This window comes from Haemaphysalis longicornis, unplaced genomic scaffold (genome assembly GCF_048455015.1).
Source record: "Haemaphysalis longicornis isolate Haplotype H1 unplaced genomic scaffold, Haemaphysalis longicornis Haplotype H1 scaffold_47, whole genome shotgun sequence".
Lineage (NCBI taxonomy): Eukaryota > Metazoa > Arthropoda > Arachnida > Ixodida > Ixodidae > Haemaphysalis > Haemaphysalis longicornis.
In genome coordinates this window covers 1,229,311-1,252,124 of record NW_027526379.1, presented here as the reverse complement: position 1 = coordinate 1,252,124, position 22,814 = coordinate 1,229,311, and the positions used below count along the sequence as shown (strand labels likewise).

Below are 22,814 nucleotides of genomic sequence, written 5' to 3'. Positions count from 1 at the left end.
TTGTTGCCCGGTCAAGAAAACGGCTGCCACCGTAAAGTTCAAAGAAAAATGTACACGAATAATTCGATGGCATTTCAACCAAGCCAAGTGCTCTACCGACTGTGCTGTTTCAGCCTGTTGCCAGCGTAGAACAACAGTTGTTGTTCCTATCTTGCTGGCACATGCACACTTTGGGGGATTGGCAAGGAATATGGAGCTTTGAGGGGCGATGCACCTGCTTCACAAAACTCACAAAGCCATGAATTGAAAACGTAAAAGTTGTGGAACAGTGCACGGCGTGTCACACCTAAACGTGATGGCACGCGAGTAGAACACGTGCACACCAGCCGCGCTAACGCTTTCTTCTAAGGAAGGTGTAGCGTGTGCCAGCGTGGTTTCTGTGGTAATTGTCGACGTCGGATGAAGAAACAAAATTGAAGATAGAGACGCGAATGCGGTTTACTAGAAACGAAGCCGGTCGAAGTTAATCGCGCCAAAACACATAGAAACAAAACCGAAAAAGTAGATGCAGACAAGATGTGGCAGTAGAAAGGTCGTTCTTACGTATCGCCAGGCTCCCGACTTTAGGTACACTAGCATAATTGCGTGCCCCAAGAAATCCTACCATATCATTAAGAACGAAAGAGGTGTCTCCTTGAGGTGATTTAAGTTTTTTTTTCAACTGGTAAGTAATACGCCCCCCTTCTGCCTCCTATGTTATCACCTAAAATGCGTTACGCACGGTAGATACAGTTTTGTTCAATATAGATGTGGCCTGGTATCGTATATTTCAGAGTGTTTACCGGGGCACACCTGAGCCCGTACGTTAAGGCCCACTCGTCAATCTTATCCACTTATTTTTTAAGTTCTACAAGGCCAGTAATCGAAGTTGCGGCAACAGAAATGTGTAGTAATATAGAGCCAGTAACGTATACGAAAATAATTTTGCATCATTGTTTTCGAATGTAGGAATTTCAAGTTGTCTTCAAATTTTTGTGACTTCGAATGGCCCACCAAATGACACAGTAATTAAGGACGCATTAACACAATGTTATAAACATGACGTATTTTTTTGGTGGCATAGTGTGGTTGAGAAAATAGTCTGCCTGCTTGGAAAGAGTTCACAACCAAACACCTGACGCGCTAATCCAGGGACAAGGTTTCCCTGGGGGAGTTCTCAATATCACTTTGACAAAACAAAGGACCATTCTTTCAAGACAAGGTATATTCCAGATGTTTTCTTTCGGTCTTCGAATGCATGGTTGCACGGTGCGCGGTTGAGCGTTGCAGCAATGAATGCCGTGTTCCTTATATTACAGGTGGTTGGCGTTGTAAGAGGAGCTGCCGGCATGGGTGAGGTATTATTTCAGTTAGCGTGCGAGACGCTTTAGGTACGCTAAATGCTGAGCTGGCGTCTAAAAAACTGTGTACACTTTTTGATAATTATAAAAATTATATTTAAAATTTGGTATTTATAAAAAAAAAGTTCGTTAGAAAACTGCATTACACAGGCTTCAAGTGGATGTTGGTAAAAAGCGGGTGCTGATAAAAACCCTCCTGCACAAAAGTTATATTAAAAGGTGTCTAACGAACCTAAACCTATTAGCACACCAAGTGAAAGCACTAGCTTTTTAGCAGAATGGCAGAGTAGAACAGTTTTATGTTATGCGGTCGATAATTATTTTCCAGTAATGGTAAATGTATAGCTAGCTTTGGTGTGCTTTACATTGATTTGTACGCCACCAGGTCAAACGTCTTGAAAAATGAACCATGTTATGGGCACCATGCTTCATTACACTACCGCAAAGGCACACCCGTCACTAGAATAACACCAACGGAAACGATTAATCGTGTCGTTTACATACTTAATAACAGCAGTGCAGGAAATCACTTGAAAAGTTCACGTGAGCTTTCACCTTGAAATGTACATAGTTTTATTCGCCACATGTAAGGCACATGTCGAGGTGTTTCGGGTGATCAAGTGCACGAGTTTTGGCATGTGCGGTGGTCGACTGAATACTTTTATGGACACTCCGCGATATCATTGTGGACTTCAAGGAAAGCCCCGACCTACCACCCCTTCCAATTGGCCTTTCCTCTGAGCGTTGGGAGATGCTGTTGAGTAACAGTTGCCTGTTTGACCAAGCAGTCTTTGTAACCCGGACCAAGACGGCGCGGTCAGCACATGTCTTCCCGAACTAAGGATGCATTCCTAACTTTACAGATCAATAAACGTGTAATCGCTTTCTCTCTCTCAACTACAGCGAAACAGGAAGTCCAACTTCTACTCGAATGTTTGCCTAAATTCGATGTCCGAACTCTTTTGGCGGTTCAGTTTTCTCAGGCCACTTTTGTTAAGAGCACTCAGGCTGCCATATAGGACACCTGGTTTTCATGAGAGCAGATAATGATGCCGCAGTTGGTTGGTCATGATCCAGGCGGACAAGTCACTATGGATGAAAGCAAAACACTACGAAAGATAAGTGGATACAAAAGACACGAACGATGGCTACACGGGGCAAAAGACGATAAAAAACTTAAGACGTTAGCCGTCCAAAGGATGGTGATTATGTTGGTAAATTCTAGCAGCATTGTACTCATGATACAATTGTAATAAGTAAAGCTATGTACATCTCACCACGTTAGTAGCCACACTGCACCTCGAGCGATCCGTCATAGGACCGGGTGCTTCAAAGTTTCATTCAAATAATTGCTAGGAAGTATGCTCGCTCGCAAATTGCTGACAAACGTGTTTTGTTGCCTGCAGTCAGTGGAGTGTGCCAAGTTTCGCAGCTCATCCGTCATCACAGAGTGGAAGGGCACTAACTTTTGTTGCCTTTTCCTACTACAAGGAAAAAGAAAGTCGAAGTGTTACTCTATTTTTTTGCCTAAGTGCTAGTACGTCCGGACGTAGCCCATGGTGGCAGTTCGAAGCACGGTGATATCAGGGTAGTCAACCTGATTAACGCGGCGAAGTGTGGCCGGCCAGTGCAACTCCGGGTGTCTTATAAATGGCAGGTAGTCCGGCCTGCCAGGGGGGTGGAGGCAACAGACCCGCAAAAACACATTACGGCACATAGCGGTGAATCAGAAGACAGGCTTTATTTAACTGCAGTGAAAAAACTTCAAGCGGGGAACTAGAACGAAAACAAGAGACAGAGGCTCACGAGCGGCAATCAGTCATCTCACGCCACGGTGGGACGAACGGTTTTGTTACTTGCTGTCGTGATCCCTCGATACTAGTGGCTGCTTGGCCTTCGACATCGTAAAAAGTGCGACAAGACGGAAACGGGGATGTCGAAGTCATATCACCAACTCTCCCAAATCTTTTTGTTGAATAGGCAGGGCCTTGCTGGGTGGCTGACTACTTCCCGGGCTGGCGACTGCCCCAACAGGTCTCACCGCTGCTCTTGTGTAGCGCGCATCTTAAACATCACGCTGGTGGGGAGCGCTGGTAATGAATGCTTATAAGGAGCAACAGGAGAGTTCACAAGAGAAAATACCTCCAAGATTTATGCGGATAATTTGGTGATACGCCACCCACCCTCTCAATTTCTTCTTCCCGCTCTTTCCACCTTTGCACGCCAGGCAGCGTACTCGCCACTGTGTCCTCCCTTTCGACCCTCCGTCTTGACTCCTCAGCTCCAAAATGGCATGCCTTTGCTACTGCCCCTCGAGAATGAAGGGTCTAAAGGTCTGGATACCGTCCGGCTCGCGAGACAGTAGTGTCTAGGTAACTATGCCATTTGCAAGTAGCGCTTGTAATTCTTGTTAAAGCCTGTCCGCCTCCCGGTGCACGTAGCTAAATTTGGTAGGGCTTCTGTATGTAACACGTAAAACGTACACTCTTTTTCAACAAGCATGAGGGAAATACATTTTCTCCAAATAGTAAATAGCTAGGCGCTGAAGTTTAGAGGGACGCCGGCGTACGACACAACTGACTGGTGAACGTCTCCCAGAAGTCTAACCGCTGCAAAAATAATTATATGTTCATTACATCGAGACTGATGCATGGATTTCAATACCAAGGCTGACCCGGAAACATGCACATGGCCATGCACTCATGTTAACTTACATAGGAAAGACCATGTCCTCTCCCTATGTTTTACGTCGAAGCAAGCTTCTGGATTGTGTGCACATCTATTCTGTTATTTTATGGTGGCGTTTCATGAATATGACTCAGACCAGTGCCGGGCGGAGAAGTAGAAAGTTACAAACCACAACCGATTTTGCTATAACCTCTGCGGCGTAAAGTGTGGTTTTTGGTCAGGCTCGTAATATAACTATATTGGCTCGTAATGTAATTTTATAGTAAGGGAATTATAAAGTCGGCGGCAAGCGCATTTTCTTGTGGCTGGTATACCATTTTTTGTGGCTGCTTTTACTACCCGGCGTCTTCTTATGCGGTAAAGCTTGTTGTTGGGCTTGTTGGTATCCACAAATATTTAAAAGTAGAGCACTTAAGTGCACAGGACAAACAGACTTAAGGGGGAAACGTAGCGCTTTATGCGTGGACTAGAAACTGACATTTCTCTTAAAATAATAAGCGCATATATACACACGGCACCTCGGAGCGCATGCCTGTAAATATGCGACTCTGGTCAAATATTTTCTCTCAGAAAATTAATTTCACTTGCCAGCAGCGAAACGGATGGTGTGCTGACGTATTCGCGTATGCTGACCCTTCACGTATTCGCTCAAACGTTCGCACATGAAGCATTATTTTTGTTCCTTGATTTTTTTTGTCTTCTAGACATCGGAGCTCTACATGTTATTAATTCTAATGCGGCGCATGAAGCCTTTACCGTATTACTTTAGCCGTATCACTTTAAGTATCAAAGCGACCGTCACGCTACTTGGTCATCTGACATGATCGGATAAAATGCGCCCAGCAAGGACGGGACGAACCGACAGAAAGTGGAAGGAAAAATAAAGTGGGTTTTACAGCTCTTATCCCTGCACCTAATGTCCATTTATGTGTTTTTTAACGAGAGTAACGGCGCATGCATCGGCTCTTGCATAGCGCCTCTATTAAGGAATTTGCACCTTGCGCACCTGCACAGACAAATTGACAATTGCCTGGACAAACCGATGGTGATAAAGTTCTCCCTTACGTCGAGGAGTATCAGGTAGTATACATAGGTCCAACACACTATTTTTTAAGCCCCGATGAGCGAGCCATTGCGGTTTTAACGAGCACCGTCAGCCCTTAGCCATTAATAGCGAGTGCTACCATGAGGGCAACATTTTATTTCAAGACCTACATCTCCATTTTGCCTGGAATCATGTTTTCTGTCTTTACGCTCATAGAGACAACCAAGCGCTCCTTCTGTTTGGGTCTGCTCATCCCAAGCTGGCCAAGAGAGCCATTGCTTCCCTGCACCTTATGAATGCTTTTTCAAACCATGCCGGCACATGACAACGGCAAGCTTCTCTGAGCAGGCTGAGCGTCTACTAAAGGCTGTATTGCATAAAAGGTGTTCAAAGAGCTGACCGCAGGAGCCACGGCTGGCTCAGAAGTTGCGGTGAATCCAACTCGCAAACAAAAAGTTGATGTGATTTCGTACATTGACCAGCTCAGCCACAACTTGAAACGCATCGCCAAGCCAGCAGGATCCAGTGTTGCATTTTCTGCACCGGTCAAATTGTCCCAGCTTTGTCGTAACTTGAACGTCGCACAAAATGAGGACAGTCGGCGTCGCTTGAAGCATCTCCTCTTAATTTAAAAAGTATAAAATCTATCAGTTCGCTAAAGTATAAACCATAGGATTCGGGGAATAGGGATTACGTCAGAACCTCTAGTGATGGGCATCTTTGTATACATTGCCATGATTGGAAATGTTTTCCCATTTTCAAGAAACTCGAGGAGACCGCCAGGAGCCGTCACCTGTCCAATCGGGGGTCAATAAGCCCGGGAAATTTTGAGAGCGTATGATGAGGTCATAATCGCTACTTAGTTCTTTTTATATCCTAAATCGCATTTCCTGGTGAGAACTAACCAGTCAGTAGCCGCTTTCGTGTTATAGCGATAGTGTCGTTTTTTTATCTTTTTTCTCCAGTTTGTTACCACGTGCCGATGGGATGTAGTATACATGCACGAAAAAAAATTCAGAATGGTAGTTAGCGGTGTGGGATGTCGTGCTCCTGTTCATCCCGTCCTTGTTTCACGCGTTTTATATTATCATGTAGTAAGACACAATAAAGTAACTAAAGGCGTTAGCAGTCAGGGAGCGTTACAAAGTATTTTTTTAACTAATATGATGCTAGCCTACTAGAAGGAAAAACTGCATACCTACTTCACCCTCCGCAGTGGCTCAGTGGCTAAGGCGGTGCGCTGCTTAGCACGAGGTTGCGGGTTCGATTCCCGGCCGCGACGGCGGCTTTTCTGCTGGAGGCGAAAAGCAAAAGAGCCCGTGTGTACGAGATTTTGGCGGACATTAAAGATCCCCAGGTGGTCAAAATTAATCCGGAGCCCTCCACTACGGCACGCCTGATCGCCTGTGTTGCGTCAGCGCGTTAAAACGCTACTATAATAATAAAATGCATTCCTACTTTGATGCAAGGTCTGTTCACATCCCCTTGATTCGCTCGGTGTGCCGTTCCTACTCGCCTAGCGACTACATACCAGAACTGAGCACACTGACAAATACTTGTGTTGGTGGAAAAGATGCATTTGAATTTGGTCTCTGCCACTAGCATACACATCTTTTAAGAGGAAGCTTTTTATCCGAGCCATTGTATTTTGTATTTTGAAAAATTACTTCCGAAGATGAATTCCCCTAGAATGTCTTTTTTTTGTTGTTTGCAGGTCTCCCGGGCTCCGGTGTATACCTTACGATATCTTCATTCAATACTCCTTGGACAAACGGATATTTTGAGATCAACTGGTTCCGCATTCAGTACGAAAATGAAGACACCATTTTAGCTGCGCTGTCAAAGAAAGAGCAGCCGACATCCCCGTCTGACCTTCTCTTTGTGTGTTATGTGAACCAGACCAGCGGAGCATGTTCGACATCCATTGAGGCACCTGAGTTCGAGTCGAACACATTGATGAAAGGGGAATGTCTTGGGTATTGGGCTCTTATACTTCGAGAAACGGAGAACGGTCGCGAAAATGTCTTGCATTCATCTTGTTTTACCCCGAAGCCTCGCTGGATGCGGAATCACTGTTGCGAGTTGTCGATGTTAAGCCTAAAAGATCTCCTTATCCCTGGAACGCATAATTCTGGCATGTACCATTCCGGGTACACCTTGCCCCATGAGAGGTTAGTTTATAACCAGGACAGGAGCATTGCCGAACAGCTGGCGTACGGTATACGGAGTTTGGACTTGAGAGTACAGTACTGCCGGCGAGATTTTTACATTACTCACCACAGAACCCGCGGACCGCTTACCGTAAAAGAAGTGCTTAGAACAGTTCGTGACTTCGTGCTAGCGACTGGGGAACTCGTGCTCTTGGATTTTCACAGGTTCACAAAAGGATTTCATCCAAAGGCGCGAAAAACTAAATCCAGGCATGAAAAGTTAGTCAAAATGATTGTCGACGAGCTGCGTGGTGTTATTCTGCCAGGAAATGTCTGGCAAAGAGAGATGGGAGACATTTTTGGCGGTTGTACGCAAAACAAAACCAAAAGTGGTCACGTTTTAGTATTCTATAACGCAAACTTCACGGCACACGGTGCCACGTATTTGGTACCTGGAATAAAACAAAAATGGCCTAATGCCCGCAGTCCAGACGGACTGTTCAAGTATCTAGAGACGGAGGCTTGTATGCCTGAAGAAGGCCGAATGACTTCAATCATGGCCGAATTGACGCCATCATTTCCGGAATTTCTCGTCGACATTCGTCGCGCGGCCCAGTGGGTCAACCATATGGTGACGGAGTTTGTCAGAGAAAGATCCTTGGATTGCAGCGGAATTGTTGCCACTGATTATTTTCTCGGCAACGGGGTAATCGATGTTGTCATCGTAGCGAACATTATGCGTGGCCGTCAGAAAAATTTCAGGCATCTAAGATACTGTGTTACACATACCGTCAACAACTCTACATGGGAGTAGGCACCACTCCCCACCCTGCTTCTGGTAGAAATGTGCGATGTTATTGAAGAGAAAATAAAGTTGGACAGGTCATGTATTCAGTTATAGAGGTACGCCCTCGTGCCCTCTGGCTTGTAGCAGGATTCCGGTGTTTTTAGGACAAAATACATTTACACACAAAAATGTTTCTTTGAAGCAAATGCATCAACGGACGTAAAAAATCCCTTTTTTATATTTTAGGTTGAAGAACCCGAATATATTGTATTGTGCCTTCAGCGTTAAAAGGGGCCATGCCGATAAAACACGTGTTGTTAATATTCCAAAGATTTCGGGTTTTATAGTGCCCCCAGTATTTGTCCGGCAGCAAGGTATGCCGTATTCACTGAGAAATTAGTCAATTTAGGTTGAAATTTTGATTCTCCCAAAAAATGCTGTTTCCAAGACGTCTGCTATGACGTCACAATGGCGGGTATTCATACGAACTCCTAGTGCGTCATTAGGCTCTCCAGACTGGATTTCCGTCAGTCTCCTAAAGTGGCCATACCACACGCAGCCGGGAACCGCTGTCCGCCGTTGCTTTGTTTTTGACCGTACTTGCACCTGGCTTGTTTTTGTTCCGGTAGAAAGTAATCATTTCGTCAAACATGGGGTATGCTCGACAAACAGGGTCACGTAAAAAATCGTCGCTTACGCCAATAGACCAGTCAAAACTGCAAAGCGGCGGACTGCGGTGCAGAAAACCCAAGCATAGTGCACCCAGTACCAACAGCCATGCGCATCTGTATTTCGGTATACCCAACACCACAGAGAAGAGGACACAAGGACAGGCAAATATCTTCGGTTCTTTAGTGTTAATCAGGAATCACGCAAGTGAGCGTCTTTCCCTCCAGTGCTCGGCGTGGGCTTGCAAGCCTCTTCTGCTGCCACTAAGGATATTGTGTCTATGCTGCGACAAAGGAGCGAGACATATGCGGGAGGCTTACCACATACAAAAAGAACAAAGAAGAACGATGATTGTGTTAGCGGCACGTCGAATGATCTGCATAGGAGTGAAATGAAGTTTTTGAAGAGCGTCTCTAGGACGTGGGCTTTGATGAAAATATATTTTAATATTGTATTTTATCTGGCGTATGCGGTGGTGTTCGTCGTTATGTACTTGTCGGTGTTTTCAAGACGAATGAACATTTCTCGGAGAACTTCAATCTGCTAGCGTGTTTTCAAGGTGAAAGCCTGGCGTATTTTTGCAACGGCGACCTTCATCCGCGACATGGCAACACGGCTGCCATGTGAAAAGAAAATTCGCACATCAATAACGACGAGGAAAGGAAAAAGTGTGGCAACTGTGTGTTACAGAATTGAAAACAAATCACGACATGAAACACAGCATCTATGAACGTAATACTCAATACAATGTTGTAAACACATCTAACCACTGTGTATTATTACCTTTTCGAGCCAGAAAGACATCATCATGATATGCGCAAGTGTCAGCGGCGACCGACTGCCTACAAAATGTAACTCCCATTATAAACAGCAAGAACACCAAACACAAATAAAAAATTGTGGCTGATTCCTCTTTCATAGGAATCGGCCTTCGCAGGAGCAGTTGAATGTTAAAGGAATCCCCTTTCTGCACGAAGGGTTCGCGCGCCTGACCCAGTCAGACGAAGTCACGTCGACACGCACGAAAAAAAAAAAATAACAGGTTTCCCTGTCCGAAATCCCGCCACGCCGGGCATAGCGGAAGCTGCTGCCGGTCAAAATAGTGGATTATTGTAGTGGAGACCCCGCCATGCCAAATGGCGGGAACTATCGGGCACGCCACTGGTGGGCATTGGCGGGCACTATCGGGCACTATTGGGGGGCATGGTGGTACAGATGGTGGCATACCCGTCTAGCGGGCTTAGGCGTCACTTGGGGGGCATGGTGGTACAGATGGCGGCATACCCTTCTAGCGGGCATAGGCGTCACAGGGAGAATAGTGGGTCGTGAATTTTTCTGGAATGGCAGCTGTCTTGACAGAATATGCATAGAATGCGTGGCTGCCGGGACACTTGCTGCTTAATGTGGAAAAAGTAATGCGAAACCGTGCGCTCACACCACAGCTTCATTTTATTGTGCACAGACCCTCTTTTCACGGCGGCTCGCCCCTGTAAATAACCTCCACAGGTACTTGAGGGCATAGTTGACACACATTTCACCAGGGGATTCTGAAAGTAGAAGGCAGGCCACATATCTGGTCAAGGAAACTCACACAGACCTTCCATTTTTTGTTTGTTCGCAATAAAACATCCTCTTTCCTTCTTATTAACATTTTAAGTCGCCTTCTTATTCTGATATATGAACTCAGCCTGGTTTAAGGATGAACGAGTGAAAACCATTGACAAAAAAAAAAAAACTACGGGAAATATAGTTCTCACCAAAAATATTTTCTGCCTTTCATTAATATACTTAAACCACAGGGCGTGGAAAGGAATAGTATAACAATAAGAGGCCTAACACAAGCGTTGACCCGCAACCTGTATTAGCAAAATGGAAAAACACATGCAGGTGCGCGCATGCGCAGAGGGAGAAGAAAATATTGATGCACCTTTGCAAACAATATTGCACTGAAAAAACAAGAAAACACAGGATAAAGCGTGTGTAGAGGGGGTTGAGAAATCACTTGAGCATATGGCCGACAATCTTGGCTTCTTTTTTGAGGAGCGTAATCAAGGTGTGGCTTACGCAGTCAGCTTTTTAAATGTTCACGTAAAAGGCTTCTAGTATCTCCCTAACCATTCCATTTCTAAGCTCGAAGTGCCCCTTGCTATCATCGAAACAGGGTTTGCACCCACACTTATTGCAAGTTGCAGGTGAAATTGCGTACGTGCGATCTTTTATCGTCCCCGAGTGCGCTTCTAGTCTTACATTTACGAAGAGCTCCACCTGCCCCATGTACTCTCCTTCACAAGACAGCGGTATTGGGTAAACGGCACACATTTTACAAGGCAACAAGCACACGTGTGTTTACACCATGTGAACGTTTTTTTGTTGTTCACCAATGAAAAAAATAAAGCCGGCCTATTTTGTTCTTAGCTGAGTAAAAGGGTTGCATACTATATAGGGACCCCACATTTTTTGCCTGCGTGCCGTTTTGTGCATGTACGGCAAGACAACTCAGCAAAGGAACTCGTGAAACGTGCGGTCATGCCCTACATGCACAAGATGGCACATGGGCTGAAAAATGTGGGGTCTCGATATGGCGTGCAAATCCTTTTCTCAGCTAAGAACAAAATAGGCAGGCTTTGTTCGTTGGTGAACAAAAAGCGTCCACATAACGCCAGTTTTACAACTTCCAAAGTCAAGCACACGCGTGCTTTTGTGCCTTGTAAAATGCGTGTCGTTTACCAGATACTGCTCTATAACAGTGTCAGCCCCTCTCCACACCCCTTTTCTTCCAACTTCATGTCTTTTTAGCGCATTATCCTATGCAAAGCTGCATCCGTCTTTTCTTCTCCCTCTGTGCAGGTGCGTAGTTGCATGTATATGCGCATTCTTTCTGTTGCCTAATAAACACTAGTTCGAGTCAGGACTAGTGTTCTTCCCCTTTTTGTTGTCCTGTTCTTTTCCAGCGTGTTGTTTCCCACAATCATAAATGTCTGAAGTCCCCTCCCATTTTTTAACTAGAAACTACCCCTCAGCCTGAACTCAAGTTGAAGAGCTGGGAACAGGTTTTTTTTCTGTAATTAATACCTATTCCCCAGTAAAAATACCAACTCAAAACTGGCGTGTCAGCCAGTTGGAAACATCTTATATGCTCTAAATATTACATGAATTGACAATATAATCTTTACCTATTTTTTTAAAAAGCGCACGATAATATAGATGTTCACATACTTTTTCAAGTTCCACATTGATGAAAGATGCTGTCTTCTCTATCGCCCATGCCATGCTGTAGAAGGTCTGCCCTGTCCATCCTGTACCGCCGCTTCTGTAGGGTTGCCAGATCGCGGCAGAAGTCTCCATAGGATGTGTTCCGCATCAGCCACGTCCATTTTTCGTCAGGCCCATCCACATTTGGACCAATCTGCACTTGCAATTAAAAAACAAAGCAATTAATTTTAAAATCCCAACTGATCAACTTGCGCTCTTTGAATCAGGTATAAAGTACTATATCCTGTGTTGAGGTTGTACCTTACTTTATTAGAAAGCTAAATAATGTAGCCAAACTTTACTGGTCACATAAATCCAAAGATTTGATCAAATAAATGTTGTCGTGCTCTGCAACATGCTATACGACTGATTCTCAAATGGGGGTCCGCAGACCCCACGGGGGTCCGCGAGAGCACTTCAGGGGTCCGCGAAGCCTATTTCAAAACTTTTCCCCTGCCACTGTTTCAACTGTTCAAAGACTTGTACATACAAGTACAAATTGTTTGACATAATGACACCGATCAACATATGCTCAATCGTGGGGTCCCCACTGTTTCGCAAGCCAAGAAGGGGTCACTGGGGCAGTCATGGCTGCGAACCACTGCGCTGCTATACTATTGAAGTTTTGGTAGGCCAAAAGATAACACACACCCGCCGAGTGGCTCAGTGGCTAAGGCGTTGCGCTGCCGAGCACAAGGGCATGGGTTGGATTCCCGGCCAATTTTACCCTAGTGGCGCGTAGATGGGCAAAGAGCAAAGCCGGCCGCCCCACCTAGCTTATTTTTGGTTCAACTAAGATTATGCCTGGTTATGCTTGGAAACTCGGCCAAGTATTATGTGTAGTTGTTTTGAAATGCGGACAAGTTTTAAAGAAAGCTTTCTGTCTCTACCAGCCAACGGTTTCTTCGTGGAGTGCGCAACAACAAACTCCCAACGTGGCTGAGGAGGAGGAGGAGGGCCCTTTTCACTCATGGAGCACTATGTAGATGGAGCGGTGAAGGGCGCTATTACCCAGCGTTCCCCGAACGCCGGAGTTGCTTTCGGAGCTGTGCACCCCGGCGGGCACGTTGGCTAAACCATTCCGTTGGCTTTGTCATCTGCTTTAGCGACGGTTGTTTGGGCCTGTTCTTGTGCAGCTTCGCGTACATTGCACGCTTCCTTCACACGACTTTTCTAACTTGCTCTACAGCACCTCCTGGGTAACCCAGATACAACAGAATTAAGTGGCCATACACCAAAGATACGTTTAGGATTGGTTTGGAGTGCAGGAAAACAAAATGTACAGATCCCTTTACAGACATCTGGTCACTAGAGAAACGTTACCTTTTGCGCAGTGCTTGCCACAAATGGGACTCTGTTTTCTAAATTACTGAATACAAATTTGGTTATGTTTTAACAAGCATTACAGAAGGCAAAAGAATCAACAGGATCTGATAAATAGCGATTATAAAAGTTCCCTCAGCTTTCTCGCAATTCTCAACCTTACTAAGCTAACTAGTTATCGGTATAAATGGGAATCGCTAAGCTCACATGCCGAATTGCTTCGGTGTGTGCGCTTGTGTCGTGCAGTGGTGTAGCCCCTAGCTAGCTCATCAGAATGACGAGGTTCCGCTGTCTCACCCTTAGAAAGACGCTCGTCACCGTTTTCTTTTTGCTGACGCACGGCCGGGATACAGCGGCGGCGTCCGGCGCTCTAGCCCGGCCGTGGCCAACGCTGCTGCAATCGGGACGCCGCCCCCGTGAATTCCAGATAACGGCTGGCAGAATATGTGGTTTCACTCTTTGCACTGCCACGTTTGTGAATTCAAGTGACGGCATGGGCAATCGTTGTGGGTGTCGTTTACAGCTTTGCTTTCCAACCACCTTTAAAGCGTGGATTGGAAGCAATTTTTTTTTGGCTTGGTGTCATCGTTAGACCCCAAAAGAGGAATGACCACTCAGTGATGAATGTACAACGTATGCGTGCCAACCAACTTTGCAATGAAGCCCAATGTGTGCGGTGGCCACTTTTTTAATTGGAGGTGAAAAGCATAAGTGCGTGCATGTTCCAAGATTTTGGCACACATTAAAGATCCCCAGGTAGTCAAAATTAATCTTGAGCCCTCCACTACAGTGTGCCTCATCGCCTTTGTAGCGTCGGCGAATACACCATACAATCAATTAATGCAGCTCGACGGGTAATGGAGAGCACAGAGGGACAATCGTTTGCTAAAGAACTTTTTGAACTCCTTTGCTCTCAACCATTTGGCTGTGTGGTCTGGTGTCTGGGATGCTAATTAAGTTGATTAATGTTAATGTTTCACCGACATTTGGCTTCTTTCACTGCACTAAGTCATGCAAGGATTGAGCCATACTGAAGCTGCAGGATTTCTTTCTACGCGAACGCTGCAGAACCCAGCAGCACACGTTTGTACAAGTTTGAAATTGTCTGTTTACATGTTCCGTCGATGCTTTGCACTGTGGTAGTAGTAGTCATCATATGCAAAAATATCGTCGTGGTCCTTTTGACGAGCACTGCATGCGCCACTTGACAACAGCTGGGGCGCAGTGGTGCGCTTACATGCACGACGCATGCGCTGCTTTCCTCGATTTGCGTCGAGGTTTCATGGAGCAGGTGTTTAGCAACTGTGGCGTTGCTGGTCGCTAGGCAACCCGAGGCACTCCTCCAACATTTTACTTCTTTTTTTTTTGCTAAAGGCACTCTGCATGCAGGGGTCAGTTGGCGGTTACTCGAGGCACACGCTCACGAGCACTCGGCATTTTTTGGGTATTTTAAATGCATTAGCGCCACGCATTACAGCCAGCTACAATAGTTGCACTGTTCAAACAGCGCGCATGGGAGAAAAATGCTGCATGAAAGCCAGTCCGTAGTCCAGCATTCCAGTGTCTATGAGTATATACTGGCAGATTGACCATAACGTGCTTTCATTTCTATTTATCACACTGCGCACCAGGGGGGAAGTCTTGTACCAGCACCATCATCATCATCAGTGCCATCATCACCACGAGTATGAAATGGCTGATCAAACACGACTGCCCACCTGGGCGGCTGGTCTTCAGCGCTCCCAGTTCTGGCCGGGCCTACGCGTACACAATAATGTAGCAAGCAGCATCCGCAACCAAATCTGCTTCTTAAAATAAATTCTAAACTACCCAAAATTTTTGTTTAATGCTTTTGAAGTAAGCCATAACCAAGCACATGCAACTGAGAAAACAGTGTTAATAAAATAGCTTATTGCAGGACAGCTATTGAAATGTGCGACGGTAAAACTCTGGAGTGCTGTATCACTGCTTCTTGCAGATTATTTTTATGCGTACACGATTGAAACCAGGTCATTCATCTCTTACAAATAGCTGCTGCAATCAGGCCACTATTCGTAAACTCGAAGCGCCAAGGCTAGTACACAGGCCACATTGTCTACTGCGACTTGTGTGTTAGGAACACGTTACACTTCTTACTGTACACGTTTTTCACTGCTTTTTCACTGGACATAATTAGCCACGACAAAGTATTGTTCTTCCATAGAAAGAAAAGTGTGAAACAAGCCACTTCCGGCACGTATCTGCAGGCTGTCGGGAGCGGCTGCCGTTCTCAGTATCGGTTACCAAAACCCCAATTTATTGGACCGTCTGTGCTGTGTGCAATCAGGTTTTAAACCAGTTGCTGACGCTACCGTTCTTTTCATGTCGACTATTAGACAGCATTCTTGCATGGCCGTCGACTTGACAGCATTCAAGTGCAGTTGTACTTTAAGAACCAATATTTTCTATGAAATAACTGTTCATAGAACTTTGCTCTTGAGTGCTGTGCATGCATCCAGCTGAAGTTGTAAGTTAAAAGAAAAGTGCTGCCGAGATTTAAATTGCAGGCTAAATTCTGTTTTTTTGGCTCCTTATGATTCATTAGTGTACAGCAACGACAAGGGAAAAAATTCTGCTTACCTGTCCATCTACAGCTGCAAACATTCTCAAAACTGGCCCAAGGAGGAAGGGAAGAGGAGACACCACAGCTTCAGCAACACCTTTCCTCCAGCAAGCGAACCTGGTGGTGGTCGCACCGGCACTGCAACTGCTAAAAGCAGATACAAATGAGGATCAGGCTCAATATACTGAAACAGTTCAAATGCAAACATAAAGGCCCAATGCAATGCATTGAAAGTCCCCGTATGTTCCTAAGAAAAATGGTTAGCCGTGTGGTCAGCTGGCTGCTCCAAGCAATGCTATTATAGGCAATAATTGTTGCATTGTGCACCAGAAGGCACTAATTATCAGGACAGAAGTGCAGTGGATCTTAGTAGCATATTCTATTGTCACCGCAAATCTGCCACCAATTTGTTTTACGAGAAAGCCCTGTGTTGGAACTTCTTCCTCTTCTGCGCCATTACAGACGACGCTGATCATCATCATCTTCACCAGCACGAACCGAGCGGTGGCACGCGCTCCACGCGGAGCAGTTCCATTAAAGCCCTCATTATCATCTGACGTGCGCTCTCCGCTCTCTCTCGACGGCTTGGCAGCCGGAGGACCTCGAGGTCCATTACATGGTGCCGAAACCCGGGATCTCAAGACAAGGCCAACCTCATCGACGCACGGAGCCGCGCAAGCCAGTGAACCAACGCGACACCTGCGACCTTGGCCCCAGAATCCCCGGCCGCCAGCTGACCGCTATGGAACGGCTACTCCGACGTCGCCAGAGCCTCCGCTCACAACTGGACGGCATAATAACCGAAGCGGAAGAGGCACTGCGAGGGCAACCTGGAATTTCGGCGTCCGAGGTGAGCGTTCTGCTTGAACGAATCGAAGCGCTCCATCAGCAGATAAAGAAACAGGACGACCTCATATTTGACGAGACACCAGACAGCCTACTCGAAAGCGAGACGTCGGACGCGGGCAAATATGGTGACAAGGTCGTGAACACGTCAGCGGCCCTGCGCTTCACGTTGCAAGATGCGCTGGCATCCAGACCTACGCGACCGCCGAATTACCAGACACCGATCCCCAGCAAGGTTAGGTTGCCTCAGCTTGACCTCATAAAGTTTGACGGAAACAGAAAAAACTGGCAGCGCTTTTGGACGCAGTTCACGTCGGCTGTGCACAACAACGACGACCTGAGCACAGCAGATAAGTTTAACTATCTGAACACGCTCCTGACCGGAGCTCCCGCATCGGCCATCTCTGGACTCCAGGCCAGGGAGGAGTGTTACAAAGACGCCATCGACATCCTAAAGAAGCGCTTCGGTGACGAAAGGCTCATCGTTCAAGATCACCTCAGAAGCCTTCTGGACTTGCGACCAGTTTCGTCGTCATCGAACGTACATCAACTTCGCCGTCTTTACGACGAGGTCCAAGTACACGTGAGAAGTTTGAAGGCACTTGGCACTAGTCCCGCCAAATACTGCCTAATGCTACGGGAGATCCTTTTCAGAGTATTGCCATGCGACTTGGTTCTAAAGTTTTATGAACACTTCAGCCCACCGACGCCTTCAACGACATTCACCTCAACTCAAGCTGTAGGCGATCCACAGCACCAAAGGGCACAACCCGAACAAGAGTTTCAGCAGCTTCTCGACTTTATCGACCGACAAGTTCAGTGTCGAGAAGCCTTGGAGCAATATACAGGAGCAAGACCTGCGGTCGTCGGTGATGCACAAGAAAAGCCACCTAGACAACAGCGACCTCGGAATGCACACACCGTATCATCTCTGCAGACCTCAGTGAACAGCCCTCAACGGTGCTTGTTCTGCCAGACGACGAAGCATCGTTCAGAGGTCTGCAACTTCGATCAATGGAACCTCACGCGAAAAAAACAGCTGCTCACAAAGGAAGGTCGATGCTTCCGATGCCTGAAAAAAGGCCACTTGTCCAAGGACTGCCGAGGTCGACTACGGTGCGGCAAGTGTGCTCGAAAGCATGCAACCACCATGTGCACTGCAGACGCCCAGAGCAGCCGCAACGTTGCCTTTACACCGGTCAGCCTGGTTTCTCGGCAAACGGGCCCCACGGTCCTCCTCCAAACTTTAACAGCAACAGCCGCGGGCTCCGCATCCTCGGGACGCCACCGAATTCTTTTCGATGGCGGAAGCCAACGCAGTTTCATCACTACAGAAGCGTCCAAGAAACTAGGGTGCGAGTTTGTAGAAGAGGAGACCTTGACTGTTGGCCTCTTTGGAGGTAAAAATGAGACGAGAACCCTGCGAAAAGTACGTGTGTTCATCGCTCCCGAAAAGACAGAGAGGACGGTACAGATTGACGCGCTCGAAATTGACGCACTAGGCAACGAGCATATTCCCATACCGGACGACCAAGTCATCACGAAGATGAGAGAAATGAGCTTGGACACAAGGGGACTCAGAGCACAGCGATTCGGTGAAATCAAAATATCGATCCTGATTGGTGCGGACCACTACTGGGAGCTAGTAACCGGCAATGTAAAGCCACTGACCACGAAGCTCAAAGCCGTGGAAACGTTGCTGGGCTGGACTGTACAGGGCCCACTGGCAGTAGGAGCAAATTTCACGCACTGTGCCAACGTTATCGTGCACCGTGCTTGCGTGGGAGCCAACGAGGTGTCGAAGGTTCTGAACCGTTCGACGCAATTTGGAGGCATATGCGCCAAATGGAAGATCAAACAAAGCTGGGGCACCACCAAGCTGGCTATGACACGAGTAAAAAAGGCCGTCGAAGCGACGAATGAGCTACAAGAGGTTTCCCCGTGGAAACCAAGCTTCGACCTAGGAAATAGCCTTGCTATTGCGACGATGCGGATCCCCAGCTCAACGGAAAAGCTAGAAAACAGTGTCAAGCTTGTGCGAAGGCATGAAACAACGACTCGAGATCACCTGAAAAAAGGAACCAAGAAAGAACCGAACATCTCTCGTGATCCAGCACGCCCACGCACAGGTCCTCCATGGGGAAGTACGAGACATTCTGACCAAAGTGCGCAAGAGGTTCTGGGTACCAGTCACCGACTAAAAAAGAGACGACATTGGCGATGCTTCGTCGGCCGAAGTTTTCAGCTAAGCCATATTCGCTCAAGCAAGAATTACACCCACTCTGCGAAGACCATTCAAATGTAGCGCACCTGCGTCATCTGTCGGCGGGGGAGAGTGTTGGAACTTCTTCCTCTTCTGCGCCATTACAGACGACGCTGATCATCATCATCTTCACCAGCACGAACCGAGCGGTGGCACGCGCTCCACGCGGAGCAGTTCCATTAAAGCCCTCATTATCATCTGACGTGCGCTCTCCGCTCTCTCTCGACGGCTTGGCAGCCGGAGGACCTCGAGGTCCATTACACCCTGGAAGCAGGTGCACATTCTCGAGACTAGCCTGCAGCCGGCAAAGGTTATTTTCCTCTACTCCCTCATTGGTAAACATTTGCTTGCAGCGTGGTCAGCATCAAATATGTTTGTCCGATTCTTCGCAAGCTTTTTTTTTACTAATTAACTGGAACTGCCAAACAAGTGGGGATGAAAAAGTGCAGAGCTGGAAAGCAGCAAAAGCTTTCTAAGCACTGAGATGAGAATAAGCATGTTTGTTTAGATGCCCACGTCACCCTGACATAATGAACCAGCAGAGCATACGTGGAGATCATTAATGAAGAGAGGCCCGGTAGAAAAAAGAAAATATGGTGGGCCATCTGATGGTTTTTTTTTCCTTTTTTACTGTTCATCACCATCACCATGCTTCACCGCACTTCCAGATGTGATGTCTGCTGCTAGACTAACCATTGAATGAGAGGGGGCACACATCCACATTAGTAATTTAAGTTGCCATGGGTGATTATGAAGCCCAAAGAAGCCTTGCTTTGAAAAAATAAGAAAACGTGCCATGGCCAAGAGCCCCTCAGTTCCCATCAGCTAAAATGTGAAACCTGAAACCTGCAACACTTAATCCTGAATAACCCACTGGCAACTTGTTCTCTATAGTTCAAAGGCTTGCGGTCACTCACATGAAGATTAACGATAACTTCGTTTAGCCATCATTAAGTGCATGCCATCCTAGTCATGCATAAAACTAATTTGCAGTTATAGCTCCATATTAATTACAAGCTAGTTAGGTACGTCAACACCTCTTAGCCTCCCAATTCGGGCTGTGGTATCGTGACGGCTCTCCTCCTCGTTTTTTTGGACAAAGCCAACTATTACAAGACTACCTCCATCTTTTTTTACTTGACACTTGTAACATCTTATATTTCTGCTTCAAAATGCGGTTAAATTATGTGCATGTTCATGGTGGAACAAAACTGTTCACAGGGTAAGAAAACTAACAATAAATTGAGCACATCAAGCTCACTATTTTGCTCAACCAGTGTTGCAGGCTTAAAAAGCTGTAAGATATGCCAAAACATAAGAACAAACACCGAAGTAAATAAGCAGACACCATCACGCTAGCCAAAAGCCAACTCCAAGCCTCGTTACGTTTAATTACAAACTGAAACAGTTCTAGGCAGCAATATGATGAAAGCAGTGATAACTTATCTAGATGCGTGCAAAGTTGGTGCAAGTTTGGAAATTAGACTTCGTTATGTTACCTAGCCATCTGATCGGTCAACCTTATCTGTGTCAAAACATTATAAGCAAAGTAGTAACACTGCTAGGGCTCAAATGCTTTTTAAAACAATCCTTAAACTCAAATAGGCTAATTCAGCTTACTGAAATTGAAGAAGGCACATAATGCAAGACAATTCAGAACTGCAGAAAAGCAATGTGGTCACCATTTTTTTACTAAGCCCGAACACACTCGACGTCCCACGAGAAGTCTCGTCCATTGACTGGGAGTACGTCGTGCCCGTTCTTTATCTTCAGAGCAACTTCTCTGCCTGCAAGCGGCCAATGGCCTGCAAAATGCAGATTATTATCAACCAACATGCCAGACGCAGTCATTTTTCCTCGAACCTGGTGCACCCAAAATGCAGAATCGCAGAGATCACCAGGCTGCCTTGCCCACTGTAGGGTAGATTATAAAAATCACTCCTATACAACATTAGGCTGAGCGTAAACATGCTGTAACTGACAAAAACCACGGGGCATGAATATCAGCAATCAATATTTCAAATGATCCTAATTTTTCTCCAAGAATTATTGGTAAGAACAGTAACATTTACCGCAATGATAGCACAAAAAATAAAATGATAAGGCAAACATTTATTTTGAAATATACACGCTCTGCGCATTCAGAAGCTACGCCAGTCGAAAGATGTGTAGAGGCATGCGGGAATGTGGTCTGTTCACACAAGTGTTGTAAACAGGGGTGCAAAACTTGGGCTTTACATATCAGCGAAGTTTGTCTGAAGGTAAAACGTTCCCAGATGGAATGCACAAGACATTTAGCAGCTGCTCATTCATTTCCATGAAAAAGAACTGAGAACCCCTTTTTTAGTTTGGGGGCTCCACGCACTGAATCCGCACCTAGACTACGGGATGCGCGAATTTGAGGGATCCTCCCAATTTAAACCACCCTGGTTTCGTAAAATTCACGGAAATATCGACACTACTGTTTTTCTTTTTTGTATCTATCAGAAGAACTGCAATTGCCGCGGATCACTACCGAAAAAGCCAGCGCACATAAAACAGGCATGCTCTTTTGAAGCACTTGCGCTTCTGCAAAGTAACTTTTCACAATTAGGGATAAAATGAAAGGAGTGGCTCGCGGGGAATATGATACTTTGGATGGGCATGGGAGAACCAGAACGCCAACCCCTTTCGACATGGAGAGTCTAAACGCACATTTTATTGCCACTTACAGAAAGTTTCGACCTTTACAGCACGCGCAAGGCAGCGGCCACCTCGTTACAACAACGCTGTTTATCCGTCCGTATCACGCCAACGTCTAGACGAGGCACGATACGCGCAATGTTTCAACGTGGTCGCATAAAAATTCGTATAAATGCATATTCCCGAGGGGGCTGACGGACGCACAACACTATTCACGCTCATAATTGAACACATTAATACTGAAACATTCATAGTGCGGAGCGTGCTAGGGGGCCTCTAGACTGAATTCAAGGCACACCCCGCGTTTTACCTTTTTTTTTGTTAGTTAGTGTTCAATTCCCCGAAAGAGCCGATTACACAGCTACGCATTATTTTTATAACCTGGAGGCTTGAGGGGAGTGGTATTTTTTGGGTGGCTCATAGCGAAGAACAAGGCGGTAGCGTTTTCGGTGCGGTCAGTTTGACTAATGACACATGATTCTACTTCGCACAACCCAAGGCGCAAACTTTGGAGCAAGTGCTGCTAACATACGTGACAAGACGGAAAAGGTCGCTTGTCAAATGCCAAATCTGCGTAACGCCGATATGATAGATATCGCACACCAACGTGAGCGATACGTTGCACACACAGAACGTCAGTCCTAAGGGCCGGCACCGGCTCGACAACAGTGCTCCGTTAAATACACAGGACTAGTAAACGACGGTTCACTTACCTTAACTGACCAGCCGTACTTGTTCGTCCGGTAGATAAATCCATAGTCATCACGTAACCAGAAATTTCACGCCGCTGAGCATTTACCGAATCACCGAATCGTAGAACCACTGCACGCAGCCATGACGGTGGGAGCTGAGCGAGCCGCCGAAACGTCGCCGCCGTCGTCTTGTGTCGCGCTGCCCCCCTGCCGGCGGCCAACTGAGTCGAGTGACGCGCGCCGTTCAAAACGCGTCAAAAATAAATAAAACTCTAGCATTGTCATGGACGCCTAAGCTGTCGGTGAACGGTAAGGTCAGGTGCCACTTACATCCAGCAGGAGTTGAGAGCCTGTTCTGTAAGCAAACAGTACGTGTTCCATGAGCTATTTCATGGCGTGACGGGGGCTGCAGGCGACAACGGCTAGGAACGACGGTGGCGGTTCTCTCGCTGGCTTCGTAGTGTTGCATCTTTTC

At 46.4% G+C, this 22,814-nt stretch overlaps 1 protein-coding gene and 1 long non-coding RNA gene across 2 annotated transcripts; one reads left to right on the top strand and one right to left on the bottom strand.

The window, feature by feature from the left end:
* Positions 1-1,234: 1,234 nt before the first annotated feature.
* On the top strand, positions 1,235-9,475 carry LOC144137706 (uncharacterized). Its single transcript, XM_077669645.1, has 2 exons — positions 1,235-1,332; positions 6,788-9,475. The coding sequence occupies exons 1-2, from the start codon at positions 1,272-1,274 to the stop codon at positions 8,035-8,037; spliced, it is 1,311 nt and encodes a 436-aa protein (XP_077525771.1). The 5' UTR covers positions 1,235-1,271; the 3' UTR covers positions 8,038-9,475.
* A 2,488-nt stretch (positions 9,476-11,963) lies between these two features.
* On the bottom strand, positions 11,964-22,491 carry LOC144137705 (uncharacterized). Its single transcript, XR_013315713.1, has 4 exons — positions 22,361-22,491; positions 20,648-20,770; positions 15,874-16,003; positions 11,964-12,085 (listed from the first exon to the last, which is right to left on the bottom strand). It is a non-coding gene; the product is annotated as an uncharacterized LOC144137705 (long non-coding RNA).
* Positions 22,492-22,814: the final 323 nt, after the last annotated feature.